Source organism: Glycine soja, chromosome 18 (genome assembly GCF_004193775.1).
Source record: "Glycine soja cultivar W05 chromosome 18, ASM419377v2, whole genome shotgun sequence".
Taxonomy (NCBI): domain Eukaryota; kingdom Viridiplantae; phylum Streptophyta; class Magnoliopsida; order Fabales; family Fabaceae; genus Glycine; species Glycine soja.
Genome location: NC_041019.1, coordinates 16,765,067 through 16,784,826, shown reverse-complemented (window position 1 = coordinate 16,784,826; position 19,760 = coordinate 16,765,067). Strand labels below are relative to the sequence as shown.

At 33.9% G+C, this 19,760-nt stretch overlaps 1 protein-coding gene and 1 long non-coding RNA gene across 2 annotated transcripts; both read left to right on the top strand.

Annotated features, from left to right (window-relative positions):
- Positions 1–1,140: 1,140 nt before the first annotated feature.
- On the top strand, positions 1,141–7,486 carry LOC114394827. Its single transcript, XR_003662853.1, has 7 exons — positions 1,141–1,509; positions 1,759–1,836; positions 4,466–4,589; positions 6,016–6,076; positions 6,156–6,279; positions 6,580–6,638; positions 7,253–7,486. It is a non-coding gene; the product is annotated as an uncharacterized LOC114394827 (long non-coding RNA).
- A 161-nt stretch (positions 7,487–7,647) lies between these two features.
- Positions 7,648–10,868, top strand: LOC114394499. Its single transcript, XM_028356093.1, has 3 exons — positions 7,648–9,377; positions 9,592–9,673; positions 9,954–10,868. The coding sequence occupies exon 1, from the start codon at positions 7,916–7,918 to the stop codon at positions 8,945–8,947; it is 1,032 nt and encodes a 343-aa protein (XP_028211894.1). The 5' UTR covers positions 7,648–7,915; the 3' UTR covers positions 8,948–9,377; positions 9,592–9,673; positions 9,954–10,868.
- The last annotated feature ends 8,892 nt before the right edge of the window (positions 10,869–19,760 follow it).

The window sequence follows — 19,760 nt, the reverse complement described above, 5'->3', positions numbered from 1 at the left end:
GATATAACTCTATATATGTCTGGTCCTTTTTTTTTATATATATATTGATAGAGAGGTTGAAGAGTTGAAAGTGAAAGGCTGGTCCTTTTTTTTTATTGTGATATAAATCTATATATGACTTTTATAGGGAAAAAAGAAGTCAATTTTAAATATGTTAGTCTTAGATTCCAAAAACACTTAAGGCATTTGACTTTCTTTTGTTTAGCTTCTCGTGTTTCTCTAGAATTGAGAAACAGAATAGCTAATGAGCCTGGTCTTTTCTTTTAGTGAAATCAATTAGTGAATAAGTGGACCTCGGTCTTTTCTTTCTTTCTTTTTAAAGGATTCACAATGCATGGCGGCAAATTTGTGATATTAGTAACGCTGAATTTGAAAAGGTCTATCAACGTCTTGGAGTTCTATTGGAAGCAAGGGTAAGGCTTCTTCTAGTTTCCTTTTTTTACAGATTTGAGTTTAACGGAATCTATTGCATGCTTTGTACCTTCCAGGGGGATATTCTAAGCTTTTTAAATTTTTTATTTTATTATTTTATTGTTTCATATGAACAATACATGACTACCAACTCTATTCATGGTTATCATTTTTTGGATTAAATTTCAGTCTTTTGACCAAATCTCCCATATTCTTTATAGTTTCTATCAAGTCTTGTGTCTGTTCTCAAACTAGCCTAAGAAAATTGAATAATTTTGGTTAAATGATATCATAAATTGTAACTAACCACGGCCTTGAAAATCAAAGGGTACCTGAAAGTGAAACTTCCCTCACTCTCTCTAGCTATTTTTATTTTGAAATGCTATGGAACAAGCTTGGGGTAGGGTGAGACTTGTGAGAATGCATGGCCCTAAATTCTCAACCATTACAGTAACCGCCTCACTGAAGTTAACAACAGCTCTTTAATTTCAACCATTCATATTTTTAGTTTGACTATTTTTCTTTTTTAAAAAATAACCATATACATGTTTTTTTTATATAGTAGACAATAAAAAGCTAAGTACAAGTGTTTTCCTTCCTGTTTGTGGAGGTCTTCTTCAAGCTTAGGGTCAATATCCTGGGGAAATGAGATTCAGTTTTTCATGCAAGCACTACTATAAAAAAGCATTTCCACGACATCAGAATAACATCGGTGCTATGCCAACGTTGTTGAATATGTACCGGTGGCATTTTTGTAAATACCCTGACATTAACGACAACGTTTTTGGTGCTGCCCGATGTCGTATTTGAGCAATTCAAATGACTACGTTTGAGTAGTGAAAAACGTCTTTGTATTTGACAGAATACAACAACGTTTTTTAAGAAATCACCGTCCTTGTTGCAGTTTTACAAATTAAAATAAAATTTTAGAAACTACGCCATTACCTTTTATCTCTTTGCCCTTCCTATCTGTTGTGAGCACGCCCTAGCTAGCAACCTCCTTCGTAGCAAACCTCTGTGGTGCCCTCCCTGGTCTGCTTCTGCATTTCGTCGGTGCCGGTAACTTGTCCGGGCTAGGTTTTGTCCAACTTTTGTGAGGTAAGTTAATTACTTGTTAGTTTTCGTCATTTACCAGTTCTAGGGTTTGTCCGGGCTTTGTATTTACAGTTGAGGTCGAACTCTAGGGTCTGTTGGACTGAGTTCTGCATAAGCAACATGAAAATATAACAACATTACAATTAACCCAGCTTGTCCTTAATTTATTGGGTGCTATGGGAAGGATTGTGTTTGAAAGTGAAAATAGTTTTTTTAATTGGAGTTGCATGTACACTTTGAGGTATGATACAGCTTGATAGCTTCTGGATTTCGAGGTTCAGACCCTCCACAGAACAAGAAGAAGAAGATAACAAAGAAGGGGAGATAAAGGTGAATATTCTCATTGCCTTATACTTGTTATTTACATGATATTATATAGATGGTTGATAACAGAATTTGTGTTGAGCTGTCTAGCTATGGAATCATTCTAGAATATGTATATAACAGAATTGGTTATGATTATCTCTTGCTTGAGTTCTTAATTTCCTAATTAAGTATAAGGATTAAGTATAAGGCTAAGTATGATAAAGTATGTTGTTGTTCCTTCTTTAAACGTAGTCTTTTAAGTAGTTGGGCTTGAGAATCTTCCTCTTGGGCTTTCCTTCTCCTTGAACCCCCATTTTTCTCTTCTTCCTTCGTACTCTGGTCTTTTTCTTCCTCAAGACCTTCTTCTCCAATTTCTGCGTCCTCTGTACTCGTAACACAGCTATATAGGTGAGTCATAATCTTGAGGGACAAAGAGAACACTTCATGGGGCGGGAATGGTAAATAATGATGATGATGGTTTGTGGGATTTGCTTAAAATTAATATGAATATGAGGGTATATAGAGAGAGACAGAGGAGAGACAGAGGAGAGACAAGGATTGAGTTTTTATTTTGGTTGATACCTATAGTGGAAAAGGGATTGGAGGGGGACCTCATACAGAGCTGTTAGTTTTTGTTAATGCTTAGTTGGCTTGCAACAGTGGCCTATAACATTAGTGGACAGGAGAGAACAATTAACTAGCATGAGTAACTGATATAATAAAGAAACAATTAATTCTTAAATTCACATGATTCTTAGGAGTATATAGATCTTTTTTCCAAGTGTTGTTTTCATTGGTATAATAAAGAAACAAAAGTAAGTAGCTAATGCTTTAGTCTTTCTTTTTCTCCCTTTGTGTACAACATAGTATAGGTGCAAGCATCTATGTAAGGCATGGAGAAACATGGTTTTGTTGAAGATCAAAATATGTGACATTAATTAAGATGGCATCCAAGTCTAAACTTGGGCATGTGCCATTGCAGGCTCAAGAACCTTGACACTTGGCAAATTTCTCTTTTGAACCAACTGTTTCATCATAATAAAGTGGATATCTGTTTTTAATCTCAAAAGGGGATTGTCCGTCCTCTTCAAACAGTCTCGGGACCTATAAATTAGGGCTATGACCTAAAGTTTTGAAGCATATAAGCTGAAACATCTTATCTGGCAGAATGCCAGCCTTAAAAGCTTTATGTAGCTACTAGCAAGACAAAAAAGTGCTGATTAATATTAAAATGGAAGCAAAAGGAGGAACGAAGGCTATTTCACCCTCAAATCTCATCTTTATATTTTCTGTACTAGAAACACATAATATCCGAGTCAGACCACATGTTGGGGAGCACCTTGAAGATATGTTTTTTCCACTTTTTTTCTACTTAAAATGGTAGCAGCATCTTGAAACTTAAGAGGTGGTACCTAGTTTGATGATGAAACTATATGCTCCTCTGTCTTTTTATTTTTTATTTGAATGTCATAATCCAATGTACATCAAAAATATAAAATCTCAAAATATTGTTTTCACAAAACATGCTTTTAGTCTTGGCAACTTTTGCCAAGTACCCATTACTAACTAATAATTTTCAAACCGGCAGCAGACAATTGGCAAAGTACCTCTTTCCACAGAATTGTCTATTGTTCCAGCAGATTTTTCCTCTTTGCAATATGAAATTATTCAACTAAGAAACAAATTTGATTATGCTGGTTTCGTGTAAGTTTTCATTCCTACCCGGAGCATTTTGGCTTTCCTTGACAAAAACAGGATCATTTGGGAATTTTGAATAAATCAGAATCAATTTACAAGTAATACTAGACATCACGAAAAGATACTTAATGTTGCATAACTGAAGTATTGCTACATTATTGTGTGTCAATTTTCAACCTTAAGAATATTTTATGGTAGATATCATAGATGTTCTCTACTAAAGGCAATTCTACTCAAGCAATAAGATTACTCTGAGCCGCAAAGTTCCAGCAAAAGATTTGGATTGTGACAGTTGCATACCCATACCCAAGACTTGAACTCTAGAGTTAAAACCACTAGATAAGTTGGATCAATCAATCACATGTCAGTTAATCTATGTCCTTAGTAGAATATAATCAAAAAGTGTTTATTTTCATACTTTATAAGTATATAATATATATGTTAATTTTGATATTTATTAATAGAGTATTAAAAAAATTGGATCCATATAAGATTTGTATATATGATAAGAACTTTGAATTTGATGGTAAGTTTTAAAATAAGATTATCTAATAAAAAGTTATTAAATAGATAAACATTAGTGTAGTTATAGTAGTATAAATAGGTTGATTCTTTCTAGCTTGTATATATCTTTTGTTTTTAAATATTATATCCCTCCCACGACATCTTTGTTTCTTACCATACGATATATGCTAGAATCACTACAAGAGACATACAGTAAGTTAGTCAACCTTGCCATGCCAAACAGGGAAGGGATAGATTGTTAATGGAATTGGGAAATTTTTAAAACAAATATAATATGTGGAATTGGGAATGGTCAATTATCAATATCCTTTTGGCTTGAGTAGGTGGCTACCTTAACCTCTGGTTGACTTGGTATCTAAGTTACCAGCACCACTAGTTTTAATTTCAAGATGGTGATATTAACACTAATGAGTATTTATTTTAATTTCAGGTTCCTATAAATGTTGCTGGTTTGATCAGATATAACTGGTGCCACCCCTTTTTTGGTAAAATTATCATCCATCTCATGAATATGATAATATATAGCTCACTGCTGCAGCTGTGAAAGATTGGAGGTACTAATTATTTGGATGTTTTATTCTTTTATAACTGTTTTTAATTGAGAATATATGAGGTTAATTGACAGGTATGAACTCTTCTTGCATTCCAATATGCACTGTTGAGCCCAAACTTGCACTAAACAGTTAAAAGCCTAGACAAAAAACTATGGTAGTATATATTTGAAATCCTTTATTTTCAACATATGAAGTTTGGACTGTTTCCTTTATTGAAACTCACTACACTTTTTTTTCTTAATTATTTCCTTTTATCGTTTGATTAAATATCTTAATTATTTACTTTAAGTTTTGTCTTTTTTCTTGAACTGATCAGAAACACAGTACAATTTATATTTATATTTTTATTTCTGTCTTCTTCTAAGTTCTAAACCCAATTCTAAAGGGGAGAATCTACAACCGAATCAAATGATTAAACTCAACAACAAGAAAAGAAAAGTAAATAAAAAAAAGGAGAAAAAAAGAGAGATTGTTTGACAAGTCTACCTATCCATTCCTAAGTTACTTTTCGTATAAAGATGTGATAATATTTGACTTTCACCTTCTCGATGGCTCATGGACCAAGTGTTATTAGTGGCTAGTGCGCATGAATTGTATTCTTAAGTCCAATTACATAAATTAGTGGCTAGTGTGCATCAATTCTGTGCTGTAAATGTTAGAGCAGTATGTTTGATACATCCCAAAAATTAATTTTAACCAGGGAACTAAAAACTAAACATGGGAGATTGTGAGAGATCATTGCATTCAACAGCAATTCTTTTCTTGCTGAAATAGTTGAAAGAAAACAATATTCTATAGGACCTATACAATAGCCTTGACTATATAATCAGAAATAGGTTACTTTAATACATTTTCAGCATATAAATTTCTGTTTTTTCTACCTTAGGAGATTTGTCTGGGCATATGTAGAGAAGACCAGTTAAAGTCCAAGCTAAGAGAGTAGATAAAATGTAAGGTAGCTCTATGACTGGAAGTACTGAGGTAGATAGAGACCAACAAAAAATATAGGCAAAATCATTAAGGATTTAGAGATCAATGGTGTCTATGAACATGATTCACAATAATAGAACAATATATGTAACATTCAACATGCCTCTACATAAAGAAGATACATATTAACGATAAATATGTGCAAATCATACCAACTGGATAAGGCTCCTCTAAAGTATGTTTGTCATCAAAGCAAGCAATGGTGTGTCCAACCTTCATTTAATTTAAAGTGAATTGTAATGTTAACATACTAAATAAATTACAAGGATAAACTCATAAACACACCCTTACTAATCACTCTAGAGACAATCCCACTTAACTTGGAGCCATTTTGATACCAATTAAGCTACAAGAATAAGAGACAGGTCATATTACCGCAGCAGGAACAAGAGATTCATCTTGTATTAACACTAATGAGTATTTATTTTAATTTCAGGTTCCTATATCAATATCCTTTTGGGTTGAGTAGGTGGCTACCTTACCCTCTGGTTGACTTGGTATCTAAGTTACCAACACCACTAGTTTTAATTTCAGGATGGTGATATTAACACTAATAAGTATTTATTTTAATTTCAGGTTCCTATAAATTCTACTGGTTTGATCAGATATAGGTGGTGCCACCCCTTTTTTGGTAAAATTATCGTCCATGTCATGAATATGATAATATACAGCTCACTGCTGCAGCTGTGAAAGATTGGAGGTACTAATTTTAAATGTTTTATTCTTCTATAACTGTTTTTAATTGAGAATATATGAGGTTAATTGACAGGTATAAGCTCTTCTTGCATTCCAATATGCACTGTTGAGCCTAAACTTGCACTAAACAGTTAAAAGCCTAGACAGAAAACTATGGCAGTATATATTAGAAATCCTTTATTTTCAACATATGAAGTTTGGACTGTTTCCTTTATTGAAACTCACTACACTTTTTTTTTCTTAATTATTTCCTTTTATCGTTTGATTCAATATCTTAATTATTTACTTTAAATTAAATATGCAGATACTGGAAGGACTTCTTGAACTACTAGAGAATAAAGAATGTGCTCATTGGAAAGCTAAGTATGTATCTGGCTGGATCTAAATGATCCAACTATGCCTTTGAATGTCAGAAACTGCATGCAGTTAGCTTGATACTCCCTAGAAATACCGGTATTTTATGACTGATATTGCTCATACTTAAACAATGATCCTTAGCTTTGACCTAATATATAGCCTACTTAATAACTCAAAATTTTCATAATAGTTAAATGAAAACCGCAGACAGTTTCATGCATGATGTATCATTTACAATAAAGCATTCTTTATGTTTATGCACCCTTTTTTATTTTGTTGAGTACTTCCTAACGAGGTTAGCATTAATATTTGTAAAAGGCCGGTCAATTATGTAGGATTTGTATTACGAAAATTCTGAACAATTGATTTTTGTTCCAACAGTTATTAGTTTCAGACTCTTGTACATATTCAAAATGGTATTGGTAGAAGAAAGTTTAACCAACCTTCTTTTTTATTAATTACATTTTGTTGGAGTTTAGTATACAAATTTATTTGTAACTTTTATGTCAGTCAGTTATAGTTGCTATTTACATCCTTAATTACACGATTCTTCATACCTTGTGCTTGAGATGTAGAAATAAGCTCTGATATATTGGATATTATGTGTTTTTTGTTTGTAGGTAGTTGCTTCTGAAAAATAACCTAGAACCAATGAATTTTCCCACGTACTGAGGAGTTGAATCTACACTGCTGTCATTGCCTTGCCATTACTGTCGTCACAGTCGTAGCTGTTATTTACCATATTTTTTAGGTTTGTATTTCTTTGACTCACAACAATGATAATTGAATGCTTCTTTGTATATGACATGATGTATTATATAACTAAATTATGAGCATTGTGAGCGAACCTTAGTTTCCCGTTTGAGATTCTATACATCGATTAATACGGATAGTTTGTATTAATCGGTGTATTGAATCTTGAATTGTCCGTTTGGACAGTTTGGGAAGAATCTTTATTTATAGTAGATTATTACGTATAGGTTAATTTTCTTTTCTTAAATTTGTCAACATTTCGGTATACTTCATTTCCCTTTGTTCTCCGAGTGCATACTTGAATGTGGTGGATAACAATACATCACCGCTTTCATCTTGTGTACTTGGGGACTTAGGCGAAATGCTGCCGAAATTTTGTCAAATTTAGAAAAGACAATTAACTTGTAGTATTCAATCTACTATAAAAAAAATTACTTCCTGAATGGGATAGGGCCACACCTTTACTTAGAAAAGTGAGATGTCGCATGCATGTTACATAACTTCATAAGGTTGTGCAGCAAACGGACAACATGGATCGAAGTTGGATGAGAGCATCACGCATCACTGCTGATTATGGGACTGGGGTGGAACAGTTTCTCCAATTTACCGAAATGCATGCCCCCTCCTTGCACGGCAAATATTTTTGTCCATGTGTAAAATGTGCAAATGGTAGACACCAGACGCTAAGTGAAATAAGATCACATCTAATATGTCACGAGAAGATTCCAAATTACACAAACTGGATATGGCATGGGGAATTGCCAGACAATCCAACATTGTCTCACACTGAGGCAATCGATGTAGATACGGGTTGTCGTATAGAAGAAATGATTCGCGACCTAGGGCAGGATGGTTTTCGACAAGCACATGCTCCTTTGTATGACAAAATAGAGAATGATTCAAAGACTCCTTTGTATTCTGGGTGCACAACATTCACAAGATTGTCTGCGGTCTTAGCTTTAGTCAACTTGAAGGCACGATTTGGCTGGAGTGACAAGAGCTTTACTGAATTGCTAGTGTTATTGAAAAAGTTGCTTCCTGAAGATAACACGTTGCCAAAGAGTCAATACGAGGCGAAGAAGATCTTATGTCCAGTGGGAATGGAGTACCAGAAAATCCATGCATGCCCAAATGATTGCATATTGTATAGAAATGAGTATGCAAAAATGCGCACATGCCCAACATGTGGTGTATCCCGCTACAAGGTCAAAAACCATGAAGAGAGTGATGTTGCAACCGCAGAGAACAGTCATCCAGCAAAGGTTTGTTGGTATCTTCCAATAATACCAAGGTTTAGGCAATTGTTTGCTAATAGATATGATGCAAAACAGTTGATGTGGCATGTTGAAGGCAGAAAAATTGATGGATTGCTCCAACATCCGGCTGATAGTCCGCAATGGAAGGCATTCGATGCTTTGTATCCTGATTTTGGGAATGAGACCAGAAATCTAAGGCTTGGTCTTGCCTTCGATGGAATGAACCCTTTTGGTAACTTAAGCACCAGTCACAGTTCATGGCCTGTTTTGTTGATGATTTATAACTATGTTATGTTATATTCGTAATAATGAGCATAGCTACATTTGGAAATGGACTACTCTAGTTTTAGAAATGGACTATGTTATGTTATATTCGTTTAAGATTTATCAGTTTTGGACGTGGCATGGTAATATGCTTCCACTTTTTATGAACAATTTGCCTATACTTCCTTTTGCAAACACCACCTACATTACTGAAATATCTACTCAAATTAACAGATATATATTACCATATTTCAAGTTCATAAAAACAGCAAACCAAAAAAGTCATGATAAAGCAATCATATACTTCTTGCATTTCTCCAATGATGACAGCTTTATTGAGTCTAGTTTAGTTTTACGTATTAAATTTGTTGTACTAATACTTGATGTGAGCCTCACTTGGATTTTTTCTTTGTAGGGAGGTGATAACGACAAGCGCAGAGAGACACTTGACAAGGAAGATAAATTAAAAAAGGTGTGACTGCAGTTTTTGGTTAATAATTCCATTACTTCTGATCATGTAATCAACAATTCCATCACTGAAATTGTTATTTCTGGACAAGGCTCGCATTTAAGTGTTAACTCGTTATTTAATTTATTTTACCATTTTCATTGAATTGCAATGGGATTAGAATGGATACTGCACCACTGTGGCTGCTGTATTGTTTGTTCTTTTGCTTGAAATGCAGGGAAAATTGAATGAGAAAAGAGATGTCAATTGGTTGTGCTTGTGCGTGAGCTGATGAAAGTTGTGTTCATTAACAGATATATGTAAGTTGGAAGTGAACAAGAACAATTTCAATACAATTGCTGATGTTGGTTCTTAAAATTAAGTAACTTGAGAATATTATTTGAACAAATGAGTTCATATATACAGAGTATTTCTCAGACAAAAAAAAATGTGTTGTAGAGTTGTACACAAAATTTCTAAATCAAAATGAGAATTATTATGTTGTAGAGTTGTAGTCATGCATAATCTTATTCACTATGTTTGTACAATACAAACACATAATTCACTATCTGATCGTATGTATGTTCTATATATTTGCAGACATTTGTAACTAGGGCCACATATTTTGTAGCTTCAGATAGAATAGTTGCCTTTAACGGTTCTGTTTAAGCACATTGGAAGAGTTAAAGAGGCCACTACAGATGATGTTATTCATGAAAAAGGCTATAAACTTCACAAAAGATTGATTGACAGTGTCTGGTAATCTACATGAGATCCTAAGGTACACCAAAAGCATTGTCTACTACTGCAACTACTTTGAAGTGTTGGTGATTCCTAAATCATGAGTTGTCGTCTGAACCTCTGGGGGTGGAGAGGGTAGCATTAAAATTCCGGGTAGCGGAGAAGCCATTTCCTGCTGATGCTCAGGGGAAACAGTCATGTTCACGCGATCCCATCTCGAAGAACAATCAGTCACAACCTGTTCCTGTGCCTCACTTGAATTATTGATCTTTTTGTTAAAAATATGTTTTGCATGTGTAATCACCTTTTCCCACACTTTATGATCACTTGGTGTGTCATTGCCTTCTGGTGCCACTGCTTGACATTGGTGACAGGATTTTACTAGAGACTGGATGGCTGATAGTAGCACACAAATGGTGGAAGTGGCACCTGAGATGACATATAGAATCCATAAACTTCTCAGCTTCAAACTGTCCGTATCATCGGAGGTCACGTTGGAGCATGATGCCGGTGAGGTAATCAACCACTTCTCTTCCAATCTCTTCAGCTCTGCTTTTTCTGAGAGATGTAATATAGCTTTTGACACGTCTCTGGCCACTGGCGAGCCTTTCTGGAACATCTGCATTAGATTATTTGAAAATTTTCTGTCATAACTTAATGAGTAATACTAAACTCCATAAACATTTTGTATTCATCCATCCGAGTAAGTATGTAAAACTATGTCAACAAAATCTATAGCAAAATTGTCTGATTCCCTAACATTGTATTTGTTGAGATTGAAAATCATAGCCCAAACATAAAAGAAAAATTGCACAAACACACAACTGCATATGCACGCGCGCGCACATACTATGGATTTAAATTTGTTTAACGTATTACCAAAGCTTCTAGATATATCTAATGATGGGTGAAATAGAATGATATGTTATGATTCACCAAAATAAAAAGAATGATATTTTATGATGGAACTTCCATACCATATGTTATGATATTTTCTCTATTCTCAACCAATTGAGACCTCTTGATCAAGTAAAATGTTGTTTTATATATTTTATCAATTATTTATAGACAGTAACTTTTTTTAATATCTTATATCAATTATTTATAGTCATATTTATCACTATAAACAGTATGTTTTATTTATAGATAATTTATTCATTATAAATTATTTATTTTAATTAACCTTAAATTATTATGCAGGTTAAATATGTTTTTACATCGGTGCCTATGTCACCACTGATGTAGAAGTTCTCATATTCAACATCGTTGCTTTCTGTAAAACGGTGTAGAAAGCGTAACATACTACATCAGTGCATACGTCACCACTGATGTAGAAGTTCCTATATTCAACATCATTGCTTTCTGTAAAACGATGTAAAAAGCGCAACTTACTACATCAGTGCCTACGTCATCACTGATGTAGAAGTTCCCATATTCAACATCATTGCTTTCTATAAAACGATGTAAAAAGCGCAGCTTACTACATCGTTGCTTAATTTAAAAACGATGTAGAAAATAAAAGATCAACATCGTTGCTTAATTTAAAAACGATGTAGAAAATCCGCCCTCAAAAAGCAGAACCAAGGTTTCTACATCAGTCATTGGTATAGCACCGATTTAGAAAAAAAACAGCTTACTACAACGTTCGCTTATGGACTGATGTTGAAATTTTTAAGTTTCAACATCATTATAATCAAAAACGGTCATGCACCGTTGTAGAACATTGATTGTGACCGATGTAGATCATGCATCTTCTAGTAGTGAAGGTTAGAATCCAAGTTATTGAAGGCTTTGATGAAATGATGTTTGAAATTCACAATATGTCAGCTTGAATTGTTTTCCTTGTGCACTGGAACTAATATCGGTTACTCTTCTTTGATAAAATTGTTTACTCAAAAGTATGGACAAATTTTTATGCTTAAAAATTCAAACATTGTGTTCGAGTAGTACACTAAAGTTTGAAAGCATAGTTCACTTTTTAAATAAATGTAGTGTAGTTTGATGGTTTCATTCATGAGAAAAAAAGAAGCTTTTGAAGCTGTGTTTTCTTGATTTTAATCCTGGTTAAGAAGCATTGGACTATGTGACATGCCATACTCTATTCTTTAATTTAACATGTAGTTAAAAAAAAAAGCTATTGGCCCGACAAATTTTGCCAGTCTAATTAATTGTCTAATATATCTAATGCATCTATAATTAATTGGACCTTCCATACTCTTGTTAACTTGCATTTTCAATTTCATTCATACACCCTGATCTATTTTGATATTCTATATGTGGTTAGTGTGTGTCCTACTATTGGTGGAAGCAATCCAAGATATGCAAAAGTTATTTTGGATGTTTTCTAATATTGAAAAACATGTTTATGATAGCATGAGGAGTATGTGTTATAATTCTTAATGTTTTTCATTAATCATAAAATGATTGTTATCAGTTGATCAGGGAAATATCAATTCACTAATCACAAGGTGTTGCTTAGTTGGCTAACTGAGTTCTATAGGATTTGAGGGATTGGGTTGCACCCTAAATTGAAAAACTACAATGTTGTAATGCTAGATACTCACATAGACACGTATACCATTAAAATATTTTATTTTTTTAAAAAAAAGTATATTCTAAGACGGTTCTCTGAAAAACCGTCTTAAAATATAGACATTTTAAAATGATTTTTTCAAAAAATCCTCTCAGAATCCTAAATAATTTTCTATTTAAAAAAATACATTATAAGACGGTTTTCTGAAAAACCGTCTTAGAATGTACATATTCTAGGACAATTTTTTCAAAAAAACCGTCTTAGAATCCTCAAATATATTTTAGTTTTTTTTAGAGAAAAATACATTCTAAGATGATTCTCTGATAAACTGTCTTAGAAAGGTATCTTTCTAAGATGATTTTTAGCTAAGAATCGTCTTAGAATGATAGTTTTTTCTAAAACGATTTTTTATGGAACCATCGTAGAAAGTTTTCACTTTTTATGACGTTGACTACGACGATGGTTAATAACCGTCGTAGAAAGTGTTTTTTAACCGAGGTAGAAAAGCACTTTTCTAGTAGTGAGTGCAAAATCAGCCATTGCTACTTTTTCCCAAGGGTCTGATGAACCTCTCTGTGAGACATAAGAGAGATTCAAATCTTTACTGCGAAGGTGCCCAAACCATAGTTTTAATAATGCTACACAACTACATATTTTCTACATTGGTTTGAGACCTCAAACAAAGATTATTCTTAGTGTCTCAACTGGAGGTACTATGATGTCTAGGAGCCCTGAGGAAGCAACTGTAATCATTGACTCCATAACAGCCAATGATTAACAGAGTCACCATGATAGGGCTCTGGTTCAAAGAAAAGGTATAATGGAGCTGGATACTCAAAATGCAATTCTAGCTCGAAACAAACTCTTGACTCAGTAAATAGAGGCCTTAACAAAATAGATAGGCCAACTTTCTCAACAATTTCAACAAGGTGGATCATAGAAAACACACCAAGCTCATCAAGTTCAACAAGTTTCTGAGATGTGACTTTTGGGGTGGTGACCATCAGAATGACCATTGTTCAGCACCTAGTGATTGACAACAAGAAGAAGAGGCCCATATTTACAGAATCAAGGTAGACCTCAACAGAACTTCCAAGGAAATTACCATGGCTACAGAGGTGGCTCAAGTTCAAATCGGCCTTATGGCTGGAGTCAAAAAAATAATAATGCATATTTTGGTCCAACTAACCTTTCTTTTGTATGTCCTTCAAATAATTCTTTTGTAGGTCCTTCTAATAACTCATATGTAGGTCCTTCAAATAAGGGTCAACAACAACAACAACAAAAGCTCAACCTGATATAATGTCAAAGATGGAAGATACTCTAACTCAATTTATGCAAATGTCCATCATAAACTGGAAGAACACTGATGCTTTTGTTAAAAATCTTGAAGTTTAGGTTGGACAACTTGCAAAAAAAACTATCTGTGTAACACTCCGATTTTCGTAAAATAAATAAAAAGATTTTTATTTAAAAATTAAGATTTTTTTAGAAATTAAATAAATAAGAGGAAAAAGTTTTTGTTAACTGAAATAAGGGTTTCATAATATTAGAAAATAAATAGAGTAAAATGATATTTTAGAAAATAAAGGAATGTTTTAATTGGTTATTTATTTAATGAATAAGTAAAATAGAGTTAACTTTTATAAAATAATCAAATAAAGAAAAATAGAGTAAATAAAAGGCTCAGAGTACCCTAACTATAAATACAAGCATATTAGGTTGGTTTTACAATTACCATAAGTCTCTACATTCTTCCTTCCTCCCAGATTTGTTCCCCCTGATTCCTTTCCCAAAACCCTAACTTTTTTCAGCATACACCTAAACCTGTCTCAGTAAAATTATAATCTCGGACTTGTTAACCATTTGATTATCCTGAAATTTGGACACCATCTTCGGAACTCATTTTCGCACATTACCACCATTGGGATTTGAGAAATAATATCTATAGAGAGAGAGAGAGAGAAATTCCCCTCACATGGAGATAGTGAAATTGAGGCTTCAATCCCTTTTTCTTTTCTCAAACGCTATGAAACCCTAGCAAAGCAACCAGAGGAAAAACTTGAGAAATCTTAGAGATCCACTAGAGACACCACCATTGTAGTTAGACTACACACGTGAGCCCGTTTAGAGGTAAGGGATGAGTCTATCACAATTGGGATTAGAGTGAACATGTGTAGGGATCCTTACAAGATCAAATTGGGGTTAATTTTGGGGTGCTTTATGTGTTTTAATTTTTCCTATACAATGATAACTACAAATTGTCATGTTTGATGGGTCAATTGATGTCCTGATGTGAATTGGATGGTTTAATTAAGTGTTTGACTTTGAATGTTAGAAACCTAGAAATTTGAGAATTCTTGATTCTTGCATATTGATTAAGGGGTTTTGTTCCCCATGATGTAATCACATGTTATGTGCTATTAGTTTTGAATTTGGGTGTGTTTTGAGGTCTAAATTGTGCCTCTTTTGCTTCACGAAATAGAGGTTTTTCATGAAGCACGACCATGCTTGATCAGAACACGCTAATGCTTAGTGAAATCAGTTGTTTTAAGCCCATGCTATTTTTCTGACAATGTGAATTAACTTGTATCTTGAAACTGAATAAGAAAATGATCGAATTAGTTTTTGTTGTCTTCATAAAAGGTGTATCCCTGAATGTTAGCTAACAAATGCCATTGGTTTCATCAAATTCGGAGTTGTATAGCCCCCTAGAGAGTCAAATTACTGAGCTAAGGTTGAGCTATCAGGATTAAGCAATGATCCAATGTTTACCTTAAGTTTAGCCATTGGCTGTAAATGGGTCTTTAAGAACAAAAGAGATTCATTAGGCAACATTGAGAGATACAAGGCAAGACTTGTTGCTAAGGGATTTACTCAAAAAGAAGGAATCGACTACACAAAGACTTTTTCTCCTATATCTAAGAAAGATTTTCTTCGTATTATCTTGACATTAGTTGCTCATTTTGATCTTGAGTTGCAACAAATGGATGTAAAAATAGTCTTTCTTAATGGTGATTTAGAGGAGGAGGTTTATATGAAACAACCTGAAGGCTTCTCCTCTAGTAGTGGTGAGCATTTGGTATATAAAATTTCTTTTAAGAGGGGTGAAATTGTAACATCCCATTTTTTTCGTATATAAAATTTTAGAGAATAATGATGTTTTATAATTAAATAAATAAATAAAAATAGTTATAATAAAATAATGGTTTGAGAGGAAATAAGAAGGGTATTTTATTATTCATTTGATGGAGAATAAAATAGAGTTTCTTTTTTATAAAATAATAAAAGTAAATAAATAAAGTAAATAATAGGTCGTAAATACCCCTAGTTATAAATAGTGACATGTTAGGTCAGTTTTCAGACTGACCTCTCGGCCTCCTCTGCCTACCAATTTCGTTTTTTCTCTCTTCCTCTCCCAAAACCCTCTCTTTTTCCCGCAGGCCACCAAACCTGTCTTAGAAAAATGACGATCTCGGACTCATTAACCGTTGGATCGTCGTAAAATTTAAACAGCATGTTTGCAACCAAGTTCCTAGCATTATCACCGTTGGGAATTTTGATATCACGTCTGAGCTAAGAGAAATACCCCTCGCATTGTAACATTTTTCTTTCCCGCAGAAACCCAGAGCCGTCTTGGTAAAACTATGATCCCAGTTTCGTTAACCGTTGGATTGTCGTAAAATTTGGATATATTGTTCGAAGTTTAGTTGTGCACGCGTTGACCGTTGGGATTTGTGAGATAATGTTCGTGGGGGAAAAAAAGGAATCGCATGAAGATAGTCCAAATGGAGGCTTTAATCCTTTCTCCGTTTCTCTGACGTTTGGGAACTCTATCGGAGCAGTCGGAGGAAAAACTGGAGGAATCTTAGGAAATCGTTAGAGATGACGCTATCGCTGTGGGAAGACACGTGAGTCCGCTTAGAGATAAGGGATGAGTTATTCACAGTTGGGGATCAGTGAGAACATGTGTAGGGATCCTTAGAGAATTAAATTGGGATTTTATTTTGAGATGTTTGTTAAATTGCAATTTTTCCTTTATGATTATAAATAAAATATTGATGTCCTAATGAAAATTGCTTGATAAATTGTGCTCTTGATATTTGTATATTTCGACCTATGATTTTGATATAATTGTGTAATATTATTTGAGGGGTTTTAGTCCTCATGTTGTGATAGTCTTTTATATAAATTGTTATATTGAGGATATGAAATGATGATTCAAATTGTGAGTATGTGATGAATTGTAGAATAACATGTTGCTTTGAGATTATAATATTGTTATTGAGATTGAGTATAAGTGTAAAGTTGAACATGTGTTAATTTGTGAAATACGCGTAAACATGTGATGGTGGATTGTGACACTATGAGATGTGAAATTGTGAATGAGTTCTAGTTGTGGATAAGTGTGTAGTTAACACTTGATGTGAAATTACTTGTGTTGTAAGCTATGAATTGTACAATAACCCGACCAGCGTTATCTTGAGAAAAGCGTTGATGCGCAGTGTTAAAGAGAAAATGTAGGTTTCCTATTTAGGAACCAGTGTTAAATCGTAGCGCAATTGTGTTGAACGTGTTTAAAACATGAGTGTAAGGTCGTGAGTATTGTATAATTCATGAGCAGTGTCTGCATGCAAAAATTATTTTAGGGGTTGGACCTGAATCAGGAGGGAGAGGCCCTGACGGACTCTTCGGAGTGTAGGCCTTGGGGGTCACCGGGTTTGAGTGCTCCTTTAAGCCTATGCTGATCCCATATGGTTGGAGCATTCTCGCAAAACATCGTGACCCTGACTGGTCTCCCTATGATCTTACTTAGTGATAGTGACCTGACAAAACCATGGTGTGGTGTGTCTTGTTATGTACTCCTAAGCGCCCGAGGGTGGTTTTTCACTGACATGGTACCAGGATTGAGTCTTAGCATAACTGTTGCATATGCTTGCTAATTGATGTGTTATTATATCTTGATCGAAGTGTGGGATTCTTGTGTAATGTGATTGATGATTGAAAAGTGAATTTTGAATGACAAAGTGGTGAAGTTACGTGAGCTATGTTTAAGCAAGTGGTATCTCATTTATATAATATGTATATTTAATTGTATTGTTTCTCTATTAGCTAGGAATGTGATAACTCACTCTCTGTGTGTTGTTGTGTTTGAATCCTGTGATGATCTTGAACTTGTGTTCGGGGGAGCAGATGAATAGGTGGATGACTATGAAGAACCTCATGCTAGAGGACATGGGAACGCAACGCTCTGATAGGATGTGACATTAGGATATAGGTTCTATATTAATTGTATGAAGCTTAGACGACTTTGTTTGAGTCAAGAATACTTTATTATTTATTTGGACAAGTTTGAATACGATGTAGAAGAAAATGAATGTGAGCCTTTTTCCCCTTTGAAAGACTTGTAAAAAAAATGTTTTAAAAATACTTTTAATTAATATTTGAATTTTTTTTCCTTATTAGTATATATGTGAGGGGTAGAGGGTGTCACACTGGTGGAACTATTTCATGGAAGAGTGTTAAGTAGACTTTGACTTTTGACTTCTACTTCTACCATGAAAGTTGAGTTTGTCTCTTGTTTTGAGGCTACATCACATGGTGTATGGCTTAAGAGTTTCATTTCTGGGCTGAAGATAGTTGATACTATTTCAAGACCTTTGAAAATTTTCTGCGGTAACTCAGCTGCTGTCTTTATGGCTAAGAATAACAAAAGTCGAAGTTGAAGTAAGCACATCGACATCAAGTACTTAGCCATTAGAGAAGAGTAAAAGATAAGAAAGTGATCATTGAGCATATAAGCACTGAGTTGATGATCCTTTAACTAAGGGCATGCCACCGTTTAAATTCAAGGATCATGTAGAAAGAATGAGACTTGGTTCCACTTTATGATTGCATACATACAGGTTAAAATTGAAACTTTTGTATTATGATATTTTCTCATATTCAATTGCACATTGATTTATTTGAGAAAAATTATGTTTGGGACCAAGAATAAACATTGGGTTTATTCATTAAGTTTTATTACCACTTTGAGTATACTGCTTGGGAAATTGAGCATATTGTAATACATGGATGATATTACTCGTTATAAGAGAAACTATCACTATGATTTGTATATTCATTCATTTCTTAAAGAAGATTTAACATTGACTTATTTTAATCATTGAATCAAAACGTTTGGACCAAGTGAGAGAATGCAATAATTTGGTCTATACGTTTTGGAAAATGAAAAACTCCATCAATTTTGGAATTGAGAAGCCAAATATTGAATGACTACTAATGGGTGGTAATAACCACTAATGGCTACTAAATGCATTCTTGAAGGTAGAATGCCTATATATAACACATGTATTTGGTTCTTGAGCTCACCTCTTCCAATTTCGTCTGATACACCATCCATAGAAAGAGAGTGAGAGCTTGGAAGAACCAAAACAAGACAGCTCTTTCATAACAATGGCTGGAGGTATAATTTGATTTTTGTTTTTCCGTATTTTGTTATTGACCTGTGTTTCGTTTTATAGTTTGTAACATCACAGGTTAAACAAAAAAAAATTAGTAACTAATATAACAATTTAATTTTATCCTAATCCACAAAATTCCGACATAAATTACGCTAAGCTTTCAAAATACCAGAATGAGCTTGTCGGGAGCTAAAATGTTCTCACCAATAAAACTTGTTTAAGTGAAACACACCCAAACCTTTACTTGTACAGCAGGATTCAGTATTTTACCATGTTTTGCGTGTCTTACTTTTTCCTCATTAATTGGATTTCAAAGTCAGATCTTTCACATACTACTGTTGCCAATCAGTTAATTTAATTTCACTCCTCTTGAGGGTGTAATTTCTTAAGGGGCAAGTATCAACCTGTTGATGTTCAAACAACTTGGTTGCGGTTGATGTCAACATTTTCAATGTGATCACATTGACTTCGTAAGGTTCTTTGTTACGATAACCACCTAAAAATTTATTGTGAATTGTGCAACTATCACTAATAATATCAAAACTAATGGTCAAGTTTTTCTTGTATATCTTGTCCTGCCTAGAGCTAATAAGACTTGGGACATTGCAATCTTGAAACCCGCCTTTGAAACTGGGGTTATGACCAAAACTGAATTTCTTAACTCTTGCT

Coding starts and splice junctions, on each gene's coding strand:
- LOC114394499 (XM_028356093.1), top strand. CDS start 7,916: ATGGATCGAAGTTGGATGAGAGCATCACGCATCACTGCTGATTATGGG.